General features: G+C 41.7%; 1 protein-coding gene across 1 annotated transcript in view; it reads right to left on the bottom strand.

Moving 5' to 3' along the window:
* Nucleotides 1–2,472: 2,472 nt before the first annotated feature.
* Nucleotides 2,473–18,830, bottom strand: part of LOC138962194 (androglobin-like) — a 248,118-nt gene continuing 231,760 nt past the window's right edge. Inside the window, exons 45-53 of the mRNA XM_070333927.1 lie at nucleotides 15,432–15,505; nucleotides 15,075–15,134; nucleotides 14,653–14,764; nucleotides 14,176–14,391; nucleotides 13,012–13,211; nucleotides 12,465–12,560; nucleotides 10,623–10,876; nucleotides 9,012–9,195; nucleotides 2,473–3,893 (exon numbers count right to left, since the gene is read on the bottom strand). Of these exons, the coding sequence (XP_070190028.1) occupies nucleotides 3,696–3,893; nucleotides 9,012–9,195; nucleotides 10,623–10,876; nucleotides 12,465–12,560; nucleotides 13,012–13,211; nucleotides 14,176–14,391; nucleotides 14,653–14,764; nucleotides 15,075–15,134; nucleotides 15,432–15,505 (1,394 nt within the window). The 3' untranslated portion in view covers nucleotides 2,473–3,695. The remainder of the gene's footprint in view (nucleotides 3,894–9,011; nucleotides 9,196–10,622; nucleotides 10,877–12,464; nucleotides 12,561–13,011; nucleotides 13,212–14,175; nucleotides 14,392–14,652; nucleotides 14,765–15,074; nucleotides 15,135–15,431; nucleotides 15,506–18,830) is intronic.

Below are 18,830 nucleotides of genomic sequence, written 5' to 3'. Positions count from 1 at the left end.
TGTCATTGATCATAAGCTGGTTTTTTTTCAATCGGATGATCCCGATCTGGGTAGGGTCTTAGCGGATACGCTATAGTTTGTTCACATTTCAAAGTTACAACGAGGTAACGCTTGTAAAGAGTAGCAGGTCAACTTGAAGCACAAAAGGTGTCCTTGCGTGACTTTATTTGAACCGTGATCTCAGGTCGGCCAATCCTCCAGCGTTTCAGTTATGTGCTTTGGTCATTTTAACCCCGGATGACTGCATTGTTCTGTCTTTAAAAATGCTTTGGTCAAATTTGCCGCAATATGCCAAAGGTAAATTTGATCTAAATTAGTCTTGACAATTGCAAGCAGGATATTAATGCTACGAATACGCGGCAAGCTCATTTTGCAATTTGCAAACTGACTTTTTATCTTTTTACATTTAGTCAAGTTTTGACTAAATGTTTTAGCATAGAGCGGGAATCGAGACGAGGGTCGTGGTGTATGTGTGTGTGTGTGTGTGTGTGTGCGTGTGTGTGTGTAGAGCGATTCAGACCAAACTACTGGACCGATCTTTATGAAATTTGACATGAGAGTTCCTGGGAATGATATCCCCGGACATTTTTCTTCATTTTTTTGATAAATACTTTTGATGACGTCATATCCGGCCTTTTGTAAAAGTTGAGGCGGCACTGTCACACCCTCATTTTTCAATCAAATTGATTGAAAATTTGGTAAAGCAATCTTCGATGAAGGCCGGACTTTGGTATTGCATTTCAGCTTGGTGGTTAAAAAATTAATTAATGACTTTGGTAATTAAAAATCTGAAAATTGTAATATTTTTTTCTATATATAAAACAATCCAAATTTACGTTCATCTTATTCTACATCATTCATTTCCTGATTCCAAAAACATATTTGGATTAAAAACAAGATCTGAAAATTAAAAATATAAAAATTATTATCAAAATTAAATTTCCGAAATCGATTTAAAAACAATTTCATCTTATTCTTTGTCGGTTCCTGATTCCAAAAACATATAGATATGATATGTTTAGATTAAAAACACGCTCAGAAAGTTAAAACGAAGAGAGGTACAGAAAAGCGTGCTATGCAGCACAGCAAAACCACTACCGCGCTGAACAGGCTCATCAGTTTCACTCCGTTTTGCACAAGCGGCGGACTACGGTCATTGTGAAAAAATGCAGTGCGTTCAGTTTCATTCTGGGAGTTCCACAGCTTGACTAAATGTAGTAATTTTGCCTTACGCGACTTGTTTTCATTCTTGTTATCTCTCCCCATAACTTTATTACCCATGGTTCAAAGTGGACAAACAGACACAAGAAAGACTTTCAAAATCAAAAATTAGCAATGTGTTCTTCCAACCCTAATGTGTAATACCTAAGCTCGGAACATGTCAATGCTCTACCATGTACGTGTTCTGTGCCTATGTCCAACCATATGGGCTATTACACTCAATGACAGACAGATGTGTGCCTTCAGTTGCCGCGTTAGTTGAATTAAGCTAACGAACCAGTGACGAAACACTGTAGGAGAGAAAATTCGGCTGTTCATAAATAACCCGTTATGAAAAAAAAGAATCGCACTGTCACTTACTCATACTGAAAGGGAACTAAGAGTTTATCCAACACGTACGTTGGTCATGGAAGCATACAGACTGTAGACCGAGACGTACCCATTATGTTAATCTAGTGTTTGGACAGACGACTTTGAACCCCCCCCCCCCTCCCCTACCCCCAAAAAAGAAAAGAAGATAAGGTCTTCATTCCGTCCAACCGTCCAAAGGTATTGGTCCCCAGAGGTACACAAAGAGGAACTAAGCAAAACTATTGACAAGATATTAGTGCTTGTAAAAAAAACCACAGTAAAACTGAAGCAGGGGCATACCTTTGCATAAAGAAATGATATCCCTTGGTGATCTCTTTACTAACTTTTCTGTAGAGCATTGAAATATTACACCACTGAAAGTTTCAACACGATATCGTTTGAATAAAAGCAAACGTTCTACTTGTATCTGAAAAAAACGCGGCGACTGAGAAAGAGACTCCTTGAGGAATACACACACACACACACACACAAATACATTAATGGATACATTTCTGTCACTCTAACACACACACACACGCAAGTACACACACCCACACACACTCACATATACACAAATCGTGGATATCCTGTGAGAATGATTGCAGATTAGAGCGCCATGAAAGGTTAGTGCAGGATCGGCTCACACGCACACACACACACAGATTCAAGAACCCTAACTAACACGCGCACACAGACTCAAGAACCACAGACACAAATCATTGAAATCATGTTAGAATAATTGAAGACTAGAAAGCAATGAAAGGTGAGCACACATTCACACACAGATTCATGAAACGCAAGAAAACACACATACACGAAATATAAGCCTGTCCATATAATGTGTACATGGTCATGTGTAAACACACACACACACACACATGAAATCCAACAAGAAGGCCATTAAAATGTTTAGAAATTTAATGTGACACATCTCTCTACACAGTGTAATGTCACCACATGGAATTTTGTAGAAAAAATCATTAGATCTAGGGGGGCGAGGGTGAGGAAACAAAAATCAACATTAATGACATCATTATCCTGGTCCGGGTGGATCCAAGTATCACTATCACAGTTATACAAATGCTGGAGAGGAAAGGTACAAGACAAATTATGTACCGAAAGACAATCACTTTATTCAAACATTGGAATGTGTGTGTGTGTGTGTGTGTGTGTGTGTACGTGTCTGGGTGTGTGTGAGTGTGTGTGTGTGGTGTGTGTGAGAGTGAGTGAGTGAGTGAGTGAGTGTGTGGGTGTGTGTGTGTCTGTGTGTGTGTGTGTGTGTGAGTGACACAGAGAGGTAGGCGTGTGTGCTGGTGTGTGTGAGTGACACAGAGAGAGGTAGGCGTGTGTGCTGGTGGGAATGAAACACAGAAACCCTTCAAACAAATCACACAGTCACACTTTTCGATCTGAATGAAATTGCATCATATAAGTAACAAGATTTGCAGCAGATATGAAAAAAGTCACAACTCAAGTATGAATTTTATATTCTTCAGTCAGATGTAAATAATGCAAACTCATTGTAACAAGTTCACATTTAAATACAAAAATACAAAATATATACACATGTTTGAATGCACAGGATAATGTAATAAAATCCATGTAAATTAACAACTTACTGCTCTTCTCCATACTGATCAGATTTTGTACACAATCAAAATATGGGTAATACTGGCATGACAACTTTAAAGACATATTTTAGAATCAAAGTTAAAGTCAGAGTCCTAACAAAACCTTGTAGTTCAAAATAACTCTTCAAAATAAAAATAAAACAGTATCTCGTCAAAATGTATATTCAAAATGTGTTAAAAACATTGAATGTTTTGGACGGAACATAAACATGAAATAGCAGAAGTGAGAAAAAAACCAATTTCAGTGAAAAAGAACGCTTTGGATATGTAGTCCACAAGTTCAACATCCTCTACCTTTCAGTTGAGCTGAATGTTGTTTTCACTTCACAACATATGTTTCGGCTCACATTTTCTTCTTACCCAAGAATATGTGCGGTAGCTTACAACAGGAGAATATGTTCCAATTTCCTGAAGGTGTCAAAAATCTCTCCTTGAAAATTTTTCAAAGAGTCTGTGCTGTGTTCCTTCTATTACTTTCCAAAGTGTCTGTCTCTACTTCTTCTTCTTCTTGCCACTGTTTTTGCCCTTGGCACTCTTGCGACCTTTGTCGGATTTGGCCTCCTGCTCTGCCTTAATGGCCGCCTCCTGTCTCTCCAGCTCCTCCTGTTTCAGTCTCCCCGCCTCCAGGTAGCGCTGGCGGAAGGCTTCCCTCGGAACGTTGACTGCCTCCCGGGTCAGGTCCACCATGGTCTGATGAGGTCATGTCAAGGTCGCAGCAGGGTGAAGGGCACAAGGGAGGTAGCAAGGTCAGGGTCAAGGTCAGGGTGCGGATAACATCAGGTGCAAAGGAAGGAAAGGGAAAAAGACAAAAATCCAAAATTAAAACGGGGTTGAAATTATTTTGGATAAAATCAATCTGAAGTCTACATAAAAAATGTTATGGGATAGGGCTTGGATACTGATGATGGATCATGGTGGTTTACAAAAAATCAGGTAATCTTATAAGTCAAAAGTGAAGCCAACTGCTCATCTTAGCAAAATCACATTTAAACAAAACAAACACACACACAAAATACTGATAAGAAGTGACACATGCTTACACAAACAAAACAAACACACACACAAAATACTGATAAGAAGTGACACATGCTTACACAAACAAAACAAACACACACACAAAATACTGATAAGAAGTGACACATGCTGACACAAACAAAACAAACAAAACATGACCAAAATCCGTCCATTGAAAATTACAACTAAGACAAAAAAGAAGGACAGGCAGAGTACTAAAGTGCAAATCATTCTGTACACAAGCAAACCCATATATATATATATATATATATATATGTCTGGTCTGGAGCAAAGAATACCATAAGGATAGTAAGATCAGGGAATTGAAATGCAGAGTGCAAACACTTCAAAACTAGGACGCAGCCTAATGTCTATTACTTTGAAGGAAGCTAGGGCAAATGAACAGAAAAACACAAGCTAGGGGTCATTTTGAAACTGACTTTTGATTAGAAAGTCAGTCCTTTTCATTGGTAAATGATGATGCTTGATGGCTACTGTGGTATAAAGAACTACAGGCTTGGGTAGAACACAGTTGCAAAGCTTTAACATTTATATATCAAGCCTTGCAACAAAATGGATTTTCTCTACTTAAGCATGCAGTACTGACAAGCGTTCCATGTACTAAATGAAATCAAGCTCTGAATCATGGATGGACTCTATGCTACCCAGTGAGCTATCTAGGTCAAGGGTCTGGGGAGCAACCAAGCGTGATCTGAGTGAGACCAGTGCCTCCCTGTATCGAGCCCTGTACTCGTCCACCCTTCGCTGGACACAAAACAGCAATAATCAAGGTCAAGTGAGTACTCAATGATGGTGATGACAGTACTGCAAGCATCAGAGCTATGCCCTGTATCACTTGCACAGAGACACAAAGACATAAATAAAACTGATAGTTCTTGAGGGACTGTCAGAGACACAGAGACTGGTAATAGCAAGATCTAGATGTGGCACTTTTCAGCACGTGTACGGGAACGTGTACGGGTAACGTCATCAAATCTAGTTTTTACATCACGCGTTTGCCAAGATCTGCAGTCTTGGTGGCAGCAAAACAACGTATGCATTTGGAACATTGGAGAAAAAAATGAGTCACAGGTGACGCAATATCTACACGTACACGTACAGGTCTTTGCTACACATTCCATCATCTAGAACACTGTACAGGCAAATCCGGATAAGACGAAATTGAAGGGACCGAATTGTTATTGTGTCCTATCCGAAATTTCGACTTGGTCATAGTACAGTGGAACCCCTCTCTAGCGACCTTGAAAATGTTGACAAAAATCAGTCCTTATGGAGGGGGGTCCTTACAGAGGGAAGGGGCGGGACCACAAAGAAAGTCACCTCAGATTTTCTTAAAAAAAGAAAACAGAGAAGTTTGAGTTGCTGACGACCGTTTCCTCAAGCAAACTGCTTCGATTTCATGTTTGACATTGTCGATGGTGTCCACCAGTTCTGGTGCATGTTTCAATGCAAAAAGAGTTAGTTTCTGAGCAAGCATTTCTTTACAGCAGTCCCTGCAATGATGAAGGCCCTCCGAGAAAGAGAGTGAAAAATCGGCCACCGTTCTCAGCATCGCGTATCTGTGTGTAACCTCTTTCATTGACAAGATACTCTTGTTTCCCTGCAGCCTTGACCAGTGAGTCGGTTACCTAATCTGTGAACCCTTCAGTTGTGTTGCTTTGTCAAAAGTTAGACACAGTCAACTAGTTTTGCTCTGAGTGAACAGTGCAGCTGGCCTCAATTAGCCGGTGACACCTCTCTGGCCACAGCACCAAACAGTACATGGCTGGGGAGAGAGAGAGAGAGAGAGAGGGGGGGGGTAGCTGGCTAAACTCAGTGGGGTGTCCGGTGTCACTGAAGTCAGCAGGAAGAGCATTGGAGAGAAATAGAGAGGTGTACTCTTCCAAACAATTTCCAAGGATCAGTTGTCAGGGCTTAGGGTAGTCAGTGAGGGAGAGTGAGAGCGGTTTGTGTACAGTCCGACTGAAGAGTGAAAAGTCACTGCCACAAGATCGGCATGCAGTCAATAAAGCCAGACAAGAAGAATGATTATGACATGCGGCTCTATCTGCTGTTTTTTTTTTTTATTCAAACTGGTTTTCAACGCTTATTCTCACAAAGCATCTGCACACCTGCCTCTGCCTCTGTGCTGTGTTTGTGTGGCTGCTTTCGTATGTCAGTGCATGGTGAGTGCGTTCACTGCCTTGTCACCACTTCCCCACCTTTTTCAGAATGTTTTCTTGGAGTTGGATAATTCTCCTTACTCCTCGCCCCCTCCTTACTCCTCGCCCCCTCCTAACTTCAGTTCATACTTTATTGCGTGCCGACTGACCAGTCGGTGTGTGGCGTCCGTGTAGAGAAGAAGGGAATAAGGTTACACAATGCGCTAGTGTTTGACGCCAAGTTTCGTGTTTCGAGTTGCTGTAGTAAATATAGAGTAAACTTTGTCTTTGGGACTGACTTTCTGTTGTGTGCTATCCGTCTTTCGACTTACGTAAGAGAAATCCCATTTCGAGCTCAGGGTACTTTGTACACATAGATAAAGAGGGATAATTCCGGACCAGAATTTCTTTGTGTGCTAAGCGAATTTTTGACTTAACCGTTTGTGAGTTAGCTGGATTTGCCTGTATTAGTTGATGCTGACAGCTATACCTGAAGCTGACAGTTGGTGTCACATTCCCGACACAGACAGCTATCTACTTGATGCTGACAGCAATGCCTGTAACTGACAGTTAGCTATCACGGATCTGACGCTGACAGCTATCTGTCACAAATTTGATACTGACAGCTATACCAGAAGCTAACAGTTAGCTATCTGTCACAAACTTGACACTAACACCTATGCCTGAAGCTGACAGTTAGCTGTCATACACCTGACCCTGACAGCTATACCTGATGCTGACAGCTATCTATCACATACCTGATTCTGACAGGTATTTGTCACATCTGACATCGAAAGCTGTTACATACAGTGAATTTCTTTTGCAAAAAACATTAACGTTCCAAATACTAACCTTTCTTGCTTTTTTATTCAAGCTACAGTGGAACTCCCCTTTTTACGACTACTTCCTTTTTACGACTGATCTCCATGGATGCATTTTACTATATAATGAACCCCCAGTGGACGACTCACCCAAAAACGCGACTTACGACCAAGCTTTTTGGGATGATTTACGACTTTCACGCATTTTTGAGCAGACGAAAACACAACATGGCAGCTCTCGCTCGTCCAACTATCGCGAGACAAATTTTTTTTTTTTAAATCTCGCAGGCGCGAGAACCAAATACATCCGGTTTTCCTCTATACGCTATCTTGTCAGTTTTCCAAAGACTTGTTGAGAAACGCAGCTATGCGCAGATTCGCGAAAGAAAGAGAAAAGCGCTGACTCTTGAGTATAGAGCTAAAGTTATCAAGAGAAATGGCAATCGGGACTTCCTTAGGAGTCAGGAAGACGCAAATCCTGTGTATCGTCAAGGATAAGACTCTGTGTTATTGAGATGGCAAGAACTGAAGAAGGATAGCGAAGCGAAAGTACAAAAAGAGAGGCGCCTGTACGAAAACCTCAACAATCGCGTATGGGACTAATTTAGATTCCTGTGAGCGGACAGATGGTTCAGGAGAAAAGTCGTTATGCTTTCCATCGAGTTAGGACATTCAGATTTCACTGGTTGGTTAAAACGCTACAATGTCAAATGTGCTTTCAGCCTTCACTCAGCGGGGAGCCGGGCGAGCATTATGCCATAAGTAAATTTTCTTTGAAATTTGAGTTTAAGTTGTTTTGCTGTAATGTGTTTGGGTGTGTGTTAATATGACAGTAAACTGCAATTGTATGAGTGTGTGTTTAAACCTGACAGTACGTACACTGCAACCAAGTTCATAACCCCCCGAAAAAACTCAAACCCCCAGTTTAAGACCCCCCCCCTTTTTAAGGGCAGGTGGGCCAGTGCACTATGTTTTTTTTTAATTTGAATGTTTTATTTTGTTTGAATGTTATTTTATGAAAGTAATGAATAAACAATGATAAATGAAAGTCACTTTTTGTATTTTGGGTTGCTGGTTTTTGTTTTACGCGACATAAACAGTCAAAAACAGACAAAACTGGAGTACAGGGGGAAAATAATATTTCAGCAGGTATGATTATCACACTTCTAATTATTGTTATATTTTATCTTTCTGGGTATGCTCTAGGGGATTACGAAGCAGATTTTGATTATTATATTTATATTTGGAGTTTGGGACATTTCTTTGTTACAACCGTCAAACTTTAGGGTAACCCCTGCAAAAATTTTGTTTGAAATAACCTGGTTATGACTGTAATACAATGGCAACAAAATCCTTTCGTAATCCCCCAGAATGTGATATTCTGCACAAACTGCACAAAAAGTTATTGCTCTAGCTAAATTACAGCCAGAAAAATCGCAACAACACAGATGCAACTGCCGCAAAATGGCCGACATGAGAAAAACGACGTTGAAGATAAACTATTCAAATATTGTCTTTATTGACACATAAATATGACACTTTAGACAAAAACACAGACACACATGCATTTTAGGTATGTTATAAGACCATTATCTGCAAAAAAATCTTAAAAAAGATTTTGATCAATTTGTCCATTTTGCACCGGCCCACGTCAATGGGGGGTTCCACTGTATTACATAGCCAATACCTCTGCGAACGCCAAGAAGAAGAAGAAGACATAGCTAATACTGACAGCTACAACTAAAGCAGACAGCTTTCCCACACCTAACTATTTAACCCACACTTGGTGCTGAATTCTTTATGTCACATACCTGAAGAGCCTGAGCATCATCTAACTGTTTGATCTTGGTCTGGTTGCGTGCAGCACGATCATGAGCTCGCCAAGTCTCAACTTGTTTGCGGAACTCTTTGTACTCTGCAATCTGCTTCTGACGCTCCTCAATCATTCGCTGCATCTCTGTCTCATCGACCAGCAGCGGCGTGTCCAAAGTTTTTCTACAATAATGAGCAGGTAGGATGTAAGTTGCACATGCAGACAGAATAATCGCATGACAGAATGAATTAAAGGAAAACTGTGCCTCAAACATCCCCAAGGTAAGTGCATTAATGTGTTCTTTTTTTGCTCTTGTCCTAAAAAAAAATGCATTCCAATCATTCTATTTCCAATAAAGCAGTAATCAATAAACCATCACAAATATATTATGCACTGTCTCAGACCTCTACCATCTAACCTTCTCTGGATCAGACATGGAACCAGGCACTCTCCAGCACCCTCCCCCTTTATTAGTTAGTTTTCCGACCTAAAGCAACCCAACAAAAACCCTTCACAATGGATTCGAAATTTACAGAAAATCGTAAATTTATGTCAAAATGGTGTGTCTCAACTTGTCAAGCCCTTCAAAGAATAACCCCGAACCATTGTCAGACCTGTTTACCCTAAACCCGAGGCAAGAGTACTTTCCCAAAAAGTTGAGTGTATTTTTCAAAAAGTTGGTGTACTTTGCAAGCAAAGCCATATGGGCTAGGGAAAATGTACGCGTGGGTGCAAACGTGTTTGTGTAAGAATAGCATGTCTTGTGAACACCTTCAGAATTTAACTCCTTCCAATACAACAGGGATAAAACAATTTTATTTACCTGTCAGTTTATAGCATTATAACCAGTGTCTTCCAAACAGATTGATAATGAAAAGACGAAGTGCGTGAAATAACATCTGCGGTTGACAGTGGCAAGTTCATTTTTACAATCATCTCAGAAAACATTGCTTCAGCACGGACTACAGCCTTTTCTTCTGGCAGGATTTGCTTTGCGGGAATGAACTTCATAATTCCTTGGCACCTTTCAGGGGATTTCTTTGCAGCAACCTTGTCCAGGTGAGTTTTGGAACTGCAGTGTCGTTCGATGTCATATTTCCCAGCATGGGCAACGGAGAAATCTGATTTACAATACTTGCAGTGTGCATGATTTTTTCCCATAGTAGACTCCACAATTCCTGGCTCTTTCTTATATTTCTCCAAAAAAATCTGCTGCTTCTGCTGTTTAGATTTGGTACAGTCATCCGAAACTGGCAAAAATTTTTCGCTTCATTTTCCCACGATTGTTCAGACGATCGCACGTGCCAACAACAAGGTTTCCACAGCTGAAGACTCGCTGTCATGGTTATCTCCCTTCGACCGAAACCGGTATCAGTTGTACCATCCCGTAATCAGCACACCAACACCGAAAAACGTATTCTAGACTTTTTCTTAGGCGTATTTTGTGCGTGTGTCGCGTATTTGCGTACCGATAATAATTTGGGGTACAAAATACGCCCAAATCGTACTGGTAAACAGGTCTGCATTGTCCCACTCAATTCTTGTGAAACAAATTTTTGTTTAACATACAAAATATCAAGAAAGCCCTTCAAACAAAACTTCAACTTACTTGACAAAGGGCGTAATATCCAGAGGTTGCAGCATCTCGCGAGGGGTAAGGGCCGGGGGCGGCTCATGCAGGAGCACAGGCTCTGGTTCCAGGCCATTGACCTCGTTGGCGGAGAGAGGTGTGGCTGGGGGGATGGGTTCTGGTTCTGCTGCGGGCTCACCGCTAGCCTCTCCCTCCTTCTCCTTGTCCTCCTCTCCCTCTGGCTGCAGCTTGATGGTGTGAGTGCTCAGGTACTTGAGGCGTGACTGCAGGGCCTGCCCGCCAAAGTGCAAATTGCTGTCAGTTTTCATCACAATTTAAATGATACCAAAGGCAAAGAATATGTAGAACACTGGCGTAATCAAGGTCCTAAATCAATTAAATGAAGTTCAAAAAGTTTTGAAACCAATTAAGCAAATTTCAAGTATATGCAGTTATTGTGTCCAAAACAAACACAAACAAACAGACGACTTAAAATTCAAATGTCGGCAATCTGAAGTAAAGGGTCTTTCTGCAGGATGAAATACTTATTTTGTGTGCAAAGGTGAGTGACTTTCAGGGAGGATCTGTTTCCTTTTCATTACTGCTACTGTCTAGCTGAATCACAATTCAGAATCTTATGGGTTTGTTATTGTTTTTAAAACTGAAGAGAATAATACAGCAGTCCCTGCAATGTACGGCCCCCGGCGTGAGCGGACACCTGACATGTACGGACACATTTGCTCGGCACGGAGTGTTTTCCTTCTATATTTGCCCCCCCTTAAACGGACACCTGCAAAACGTGGACGCGGACACTCATTTTCGGTCCCAACAGCAGGTCATACCTCCAATGTACGGACAGACCATCGTCAAATTTTCACCACAACAAAATCGATAACAGAGCAGTCCGGCTCTTGGTACAAAGATCACAGCCGCAATGGTGTGATGACAGTCACTGATAACTTGAGTGCACGTGTACCCATCGTGTGTCTGTGTGTAACCTCTTTCATTGACAAGATACTCTTGTTTCCCCTCAGCCTTGACCAGTGAGTCGGTTGCCTAATCTATGAACCCTTCAGTTGTCTTGCTTTGTCAAAAGTTACGACACAGTCAACTGGTTTTGCTCTGAGTGAACAGTGCAGCTGGCCTCTCTGGCCACAGCCCCCAACAGTACATGGCTGGAGGGAGTGAGAGAGAGAAAGGGGGGGGGGGGGGGTGGAGGGTTAGCTGGCTAAACTCTGTGGGGGTGTCCGGTGTCACCGCATGTCAGCAGGAAGAGCATCGGAGAGAAATAGAGAGGTGTACTCTTCTACACAATTTCGGTAGGCATTAGTGAGGGAGAGTGGGAGCTGTGTTATGTACAGTGTATTTCCGACTGAAGAGTGAAAAGTCACTGCCATGCCACATGATCGGCATGCAGTCAATAAAGCCAGACAAGAAACAAATAAATTACTTGATTATGACATGCAGCTCTATCTGCTGCTATTTATTCAAACTGGTTTTCAAGCTTATTCTTGCAAAGCATCTGCACACTCTCCTCTGTGCTGTGTTTGTGGCTGCTTTCGTATGTCAGTGCATGGTGAGTGTGTTCACTGCCTTGAGGATTTATTTTATCTCTTCTTTTCAACACTTTTCATACAAATCCTTTTTACAGAACGTTTAAAGAAGTATTAGGAGTTTATTGTTATTGTTTGGTAGCCACAAGAAGTGATTAGCATAGACTCAATCCTGTTGTTTGTGTGTCTCTGTGTGAGTGTATGGGGGAGGGGGTGGTGTGGTCACCCCTCCCGTGACCGGACACCTGCAATGTACGGACAGTTTTGCTATGGCCCAAGGGTGTCCGTTCATGAGAGGGACTGCTGTAAACAAGTTGTAAACGGTTACTTTAGCAGCTCGGCCAGGCTCTGCCTCCTCCCAAGCTTTCTTCATGGCTCGGATCTCATCAGCTCTCTCCGTGTCCTTCTTCACCTCGATCTCCTCCTGAAAGTAGACAACACAATTCTGACTCAATGTAAAAAGGCAAAGTAGACAACACAATTCTGACTCAATGTAAAAAGGCTGACATCAAAATATTCTTAAAGACTTCTGAAGTATTTTGTATCATCTAAAAACTCCTTCCTCCGAAAACGGCGTATGGCTGCCTAAATGGCGGGGTAAAAAACAAAACACCTTTCAAATAATCAAGTCAAAAATAGAAGAAAAGATGACTATCAAATATAGACAAAATGGTAATTCTCTCAAAAATGACACCTCCTTGGTTTCTTCCTTCTCTTCTTTCCATTTTCTCTGCATTTACCATCAACAGCATGGTAACAGAACATTCTATCAGTCTAGATTACCTAAGTGAACAGTGAACACTGAGGCTATGTAAAAGAACAACTTAAGACCGTTCATTAGCAACAAGATGATAGAAAGGAAGGCATCAACTAACAGCAATGTTGGCATCCACCACAATACGAAGAATCCAGTTGGGCTTGGTGATGTCAAACTGCTGGGAGGGAGGGCGAGAGCCCTTGTTGTCCTGTTTGTCTTTTCCTCCCTTGTCCCCCTTCCCTTTAGGCTTGCCCTTCTGGCCTGCTGCTGGCGCCTTCTCCTTCTGGACCGGGGATGGTGGCCGCTCCTTGTAGGCAACTGGCGGTAAAAAAAACCAAGATTTCCTGAATCAAAATGATCTTTTTTTCAACACCTTCAGAAAATAATGAAACCATGGTTCACTGTATGAAAATAGTTATGCTGAATTCCCATTTTTACATACAGAACCATACCTTCTCACTCAAATGCGTACAAATCACGAAAGACTAAGTTTACCATTCTAATGAAAGTTGATGTCAAGCTTTGAAAATGACCACAACTACATGTATAGTTGCAATCGATACATCATGTGTATTGTATTGTACTGAGTGCAAGAGTAGAAAGGTTATATTGTAACATCTGTTATAACTCTCAGCAACGCAGTAAGAAAACATTACAACTTGTCAGTTCATTTAATATGTGTTTGGTTATGCCTTGAAAAGTGTTTGAGCCAGAGTTGTACAGTACAACATTTTTGGTGGCAAATGTCAAAACATTTTCCTTTTCTCCATTAGAATCAACAGTACCAAAACCTGCACACTGACAGTGAAGAAAAAAAGAAACAAACAGTAACAGCTTAACTTTTGCAGCAAACAAAAACTAGATTGCTTGCTGAACACTTGACAATGTTATAAACCAAAAATTGCATGCTGAAAGTTAACAATAACATTCCCACAACGATATATTAGAAAGTGCTGTCCAGCGAAGAAAAACGTCAACGAATAGTGATCAAGCTGCATTTCATGTGTGATGGGCCAGTCCAGTTTGCTGCTGAAATCCTTTTTTTTCAAACTATAACTGCCCATGCAAGCAAGCAAAGTGTTGGTAAGAGACAGCTGTGCATTACACTGATGTCAACTTTCCACTGAACAAATGCCTCCGTCATTCTTGTCATGCAAGACAGAAGTATCCCATGCTGTGAAAGGTACACATTTCAACATCTTGGTTGTGGAAAATGAAAATTTCAAAAAATTAGAAAAATAAACTCCAACGAGTGAGACATTTCAGAAATGCTTTGTTCTACCATCATCTTCATTGTTTTCTGGAGGACCATCAGGGTTCTGTGAAATGTTTTCCTCTTGAGAAAAAGGTACGTCCACAGAAACATGATCATCCTGTGGAAGATTTTCCTCCCCATCCTCATTAACTTTTTCCTGAGAGCCTTGTCTGCTTGCAACCTGGCTCTCTTCTTCTACTTCTTCTTCATCATCATCCTCCTCTTCCTCCTCCTCTTCGAAAACTGGAAAACAAACTCTGCAATATGAATTGCTTACGTAAAGAGAAATACAAACTATTAAACAGTAGCTAAATGATATGATTATGAACTGCACAGAATGAAAATTACATTTTCCCTGTTGTCAGCATTAAAAGTAGGACTGCTGCACAAAGATCTGTTTAATTCTGCTGCCCCAATGCACGTATCGTGTGAAAACTAAATGGCACAACAGCACCATCCCTGCAATACCTGAAAAAACCTTCTGTGTATCAGAATACAGCCTACCTTTCAGTTCGTTCTTTTCCTGTTCCTTCAGCATCTGCACAAAGGTCCAGCAGCTTTCCGACAGCGGCCAGCTATTCCTCAGCACTGTCGCCTGCACTATGTACTTGTGGGGCTGAAACCAGCAAGAATAATTAACTCACTAAATCGTTTGAACTTTCTCAGGTGAAAGCGAAATGTTTGATCTAAACCAGTGTTGGTCATCATGCACCTCCAATCCAATTTGACAGTAAAGTTCCACATAACAACCAGTGTGCATGCGTACCTTCACTTTATTTCTGTATGTAACCTCCTCATGCAACCGTTTAATAGGTTTGAATCATAAATGTGTCTGCATATGTGAGCGGTTTATGCATTTTGGATGGCCATTTCTGTTTTCTACAAAAGCCTAAGTTCATGAACTGATGTAAAATGCATCATCTCACCTTATTTTCTTTCTCATCCAGCTCATCGCTGACTCCAACTTCTGAATGCTGGCTGCCTCTCTGCCCAAAGAGAATAACAAATATGCTCATGATCAGTGATAATCTTCAAATGAGTGATAATAAGAATCTCCAGCATTATGACCGTTTCTCTTCAAAATTTAATCTTTTCGGTGCTCATCTGCTGTAGTTTACAGAAATGAAAATGGAATATGGCATCAGCAATAATCAATCAATATCTCAACTCACCAAAACCTGCATATCAATTCCCAAATATAATTTTCATGACACCAATCTTACTTCGAAAGCTATTTCAAGACAGAATCAATAAACATCTGCAGTGCACATGAGTCAACTGACCGAGTTTCTTCCATCAGGACTCTTGGCGGACTCTGCACGCTTGCCCTTAGCTCCCTTGGTACCTCCTCTATTTGCTGCACACAGAAAAGTAAACCCATTATATATCTGGCTGTCAAGTGTGCAGTATTAACCTGCCCAATGTGACCACATCTCAATCACGACCACTTGGCCATAATGAGGATCGCTTTGACAAAGTTTTTGCTATGTAATTTGACTTTCCATGTGTTGTGTGTTTCCACCTGTCTATAACGACCATTTTTGGCAAGTCCCTTGGGTGGTAGTTATAAGCAGATTCAACTGTATATGCCTGAAACCGCTTTGAAAGAAACAAAAGTAAAAAGTCTTATGTTCATTCATTATTTTTTGGAAGAAATATTTGACAGAAAATGCCCTCCCCAAAAGCAATTTTAAGGGGAGGTTCTAGCATGGGTGAAAGCGATTTGTCCAAAAAAATGTTTCTACTACGTTCTTACCAGTTCCATTTAACTTTGCATACCATGCTAATTATTCAGTAAAAAACTTTATACCATCAAGGTTATACCTCTATGTGGAATAGCCCGGTAAGTGTGCTATCCCCTATAGCCCGGGCGTTTCCCGCCAAAAGGGCAGGCGCCTCTATCGCCTATAGCCCGGCGACGTCATAGTGACGTCATAGAGATGTACAGGCGCCTCTATACGCCTATAGCCCGGCGACGTCATAGTGACGTCATAGAGATGTAACCTGCGCATGCGCCAACGGCAAGCTGATCATAAAACTCTTACTGACAAACACAGCAGACGTGTATTCAGTGCCCTCTCGCTAATAAGGAAGGATTTTCGTTCAGTCACGGATGTGTGGGACTTTTGAGACGCTACACTCACCAGTTTGAAGCCTGTTCTTCGTGGGATCGGACAGTGTCGTCGTATGAAGGGAAGTGTTTGAAATTTTCTTGCTTTTCTAAAACGAAAACAAAGATATTCTATACGCTTCTTTTCAGCCATCTTGTTGTTTATCTGGTTTTCTATTTAGATCTAGATCTAATTTGTAAAGAAAACCTTGAGAGTTCTAACTTACCTTATTGTTTGTAGGTCATTTAGAATAGTGTCTCCTTTTGTTTTCTCTCTTTTGTCTTCCTTAACTTTGTTTCGGTAGATAAATTATTCCCCTTTCGGGGCTGTTAGAGTTAACCAGGAGATATTTTCTCTCTTATAATTCTCTTGAGTGAATCAACACTTTAGTTAATTCATTCAGCTCCCACTATGAGCGACCAACAGGCCGGGGGCTTAGAAGGGGTTTCCTCTTCTCAGCACTTGTCCTCGCGAGAGCAGTCTGGGAGTCCGAATTACCGCTTTGCGCAACGCTCGGTACACACAGGCAAGTTTACTAGAAACAACCCTGATGCACCCAAGAAGCGCTCCACGGCCGCGCATAGCTTGCCTCTTTACTTTTAGCAACACCAGCTGCGCTACCGCGGATCTAATCTCCTGAGCGGCCTGCGAGCCACCGAGGGCTGCCAGCGGCGAGCACGCTGTTACGCGATACCCCAGCTGTCAGCGGGCTGATTCTGCTCTTTCAGTGTGCGCGGGAAAACACACTGCCTTTGTTTTCATAGATAAAATAATCTTCCCATTCATGCAGTTGCAACGCTCTTGATCTCATCGCATAGTCCAGTGAACACAGTTTACATAGACACCAAACACTCCTGGAGAAATGTGAGCGTGATTTGCACTAAGCCCGTTATAATGCATGCATTCTACACGTCTTACAGCACAGTCACATGCACACAACACAAACAAGCACTAACTTCCACCCATGCTGTGTGGTGCATGTAAGATTTTTGATAGAAGAAATTAGGTACTAGCGTGACTACAGTTAAAGCCTCTCTACGAATCACTCACTGAATTGTGCAGAACACGTCATTAGCGCTGTGGAGGTCGGGGTCAATAAACAGACTGGCTCCACACTGTCTGCGGCGCGTACTCCAGTTTCGTGTTGGTTCACACAGACAGTTAGCGAGCCAAAGGCCGTTTGTCAGTTCTTTGTGCCACTGGTTTATCCACTCCTTATTCGCCTAGTATTAGCTACCAGAAATGTTACTGTCCGATTTTGGTTTGCACTCAGTTACCTATTGGATATATATATACAAACAATGTGTTGACCTGTACTCTCTCCTGTTACATTATTTACAATAGTCCATAGCACCTTTTTGTCTTTTCTTTGTTTTTATTTCTTCAATTTCTTGGGAGTAGTTTGCAGGTGTGCTGTCCCTTTTTCTCCGAGATCTTTCACCACAGATTCTACAAAGAGCATTTAGCTTTTCTAAATGACTTGATTCCGAGTGCACTGTGGCATCCATGTTTGTACAGAAGCTTCTCTATACGCTAGTTTTATTTATGTCTCAATAACATTATAATAAAGAGTGTCCTCGGAAATCTCTCAGTCGACATACTAAAGAGCACACATCAAGCAACTGGACTCATAAATAATATCGGCACACAAATCGTGATGCACAAGATAATCCATTTTGAGAACACAAGAGACAGCCGCAGACCAGTGTACTCCACAACACAGAAAATAGACCGTATACACAGGTTATATTTCTGTCTAAGTTACATTATGCTAAAGAGTGTTCTCAGAAATCTGTCAGTCACATAATACGACACACACACACACATAGCAATTGGCATCAGCAATTGATATCGGCACACAAATCGTGATGTAGAAGATAATCCACTTTGAAAACACAAGAGACAGCAGCAGACCAGTATACTCCACAACACAGAAAATAGACTATACACAGGTTATACTTCTGTCTAAATTACATTACTCTAAAGGGTGTTCTAGGAAATCTGCCAGTCACATTATAAAACACACACACATAGCAATTGGAATCAGCAATTGATATCGGCACAACAATAGTGATGTAGAAGATAATCCACTTTGAAAACACAGGAGACAGCAGCAGAGCAGTGTACTCCTCAATACAGAAAACAGAACGAATTCCAGAGCCAAGGAGTGACCTAGAAACACTCGCTGCCAGCCTCAGCTCTTATCACTAGCCTGGCGGGTCAAATTACAGCCTGCAGCTGGAGAAACTTAAGCGGCTGTTTTGGGCAGAATTCGTGAGCCGTGGCTCGCATAAGCGTAAAGGTTCTGCTCCCCTCTCCCTTCCGGAGTCTGGGGGAGATAGAACCACGGTCTCTGAGAAGACCGACCGGTCACGGAAGAGGACCAAGGTCTCTCGTCCTACAACGGGCGATCTCTCCCAGAGACAGGTTCTTGAGTCCATGTTCAGTGCCGAACTGAACAAGGCTAACAAGTACCTTACTGGGCCTGGAACACGTGACGGGGCACATGGCCTGTCGGACCCCAACCCTCTCGGGACGGGTAATGACAGTGCCCCGTCCACCGTTCAACCG

This window comes from Littorina saxatilis, linkage group LG3 (genome assembly GCF_037325665.1).
Source record: "Littorina saxatilis isolate snail1 linkage group LG3, US_GU_Lsax_2.0, whole genome shotgun sequence".
Classification (NCBI taxonomy): Eukaryota; Metazoa; Mollusca; class Gastropoda; order Littorinimorpha; family Littorinidae; genus Littorina; species Littorina saxatilis.
This window is presented reverse-complemented; position numbering and strand designations above follow the sequence as displayed.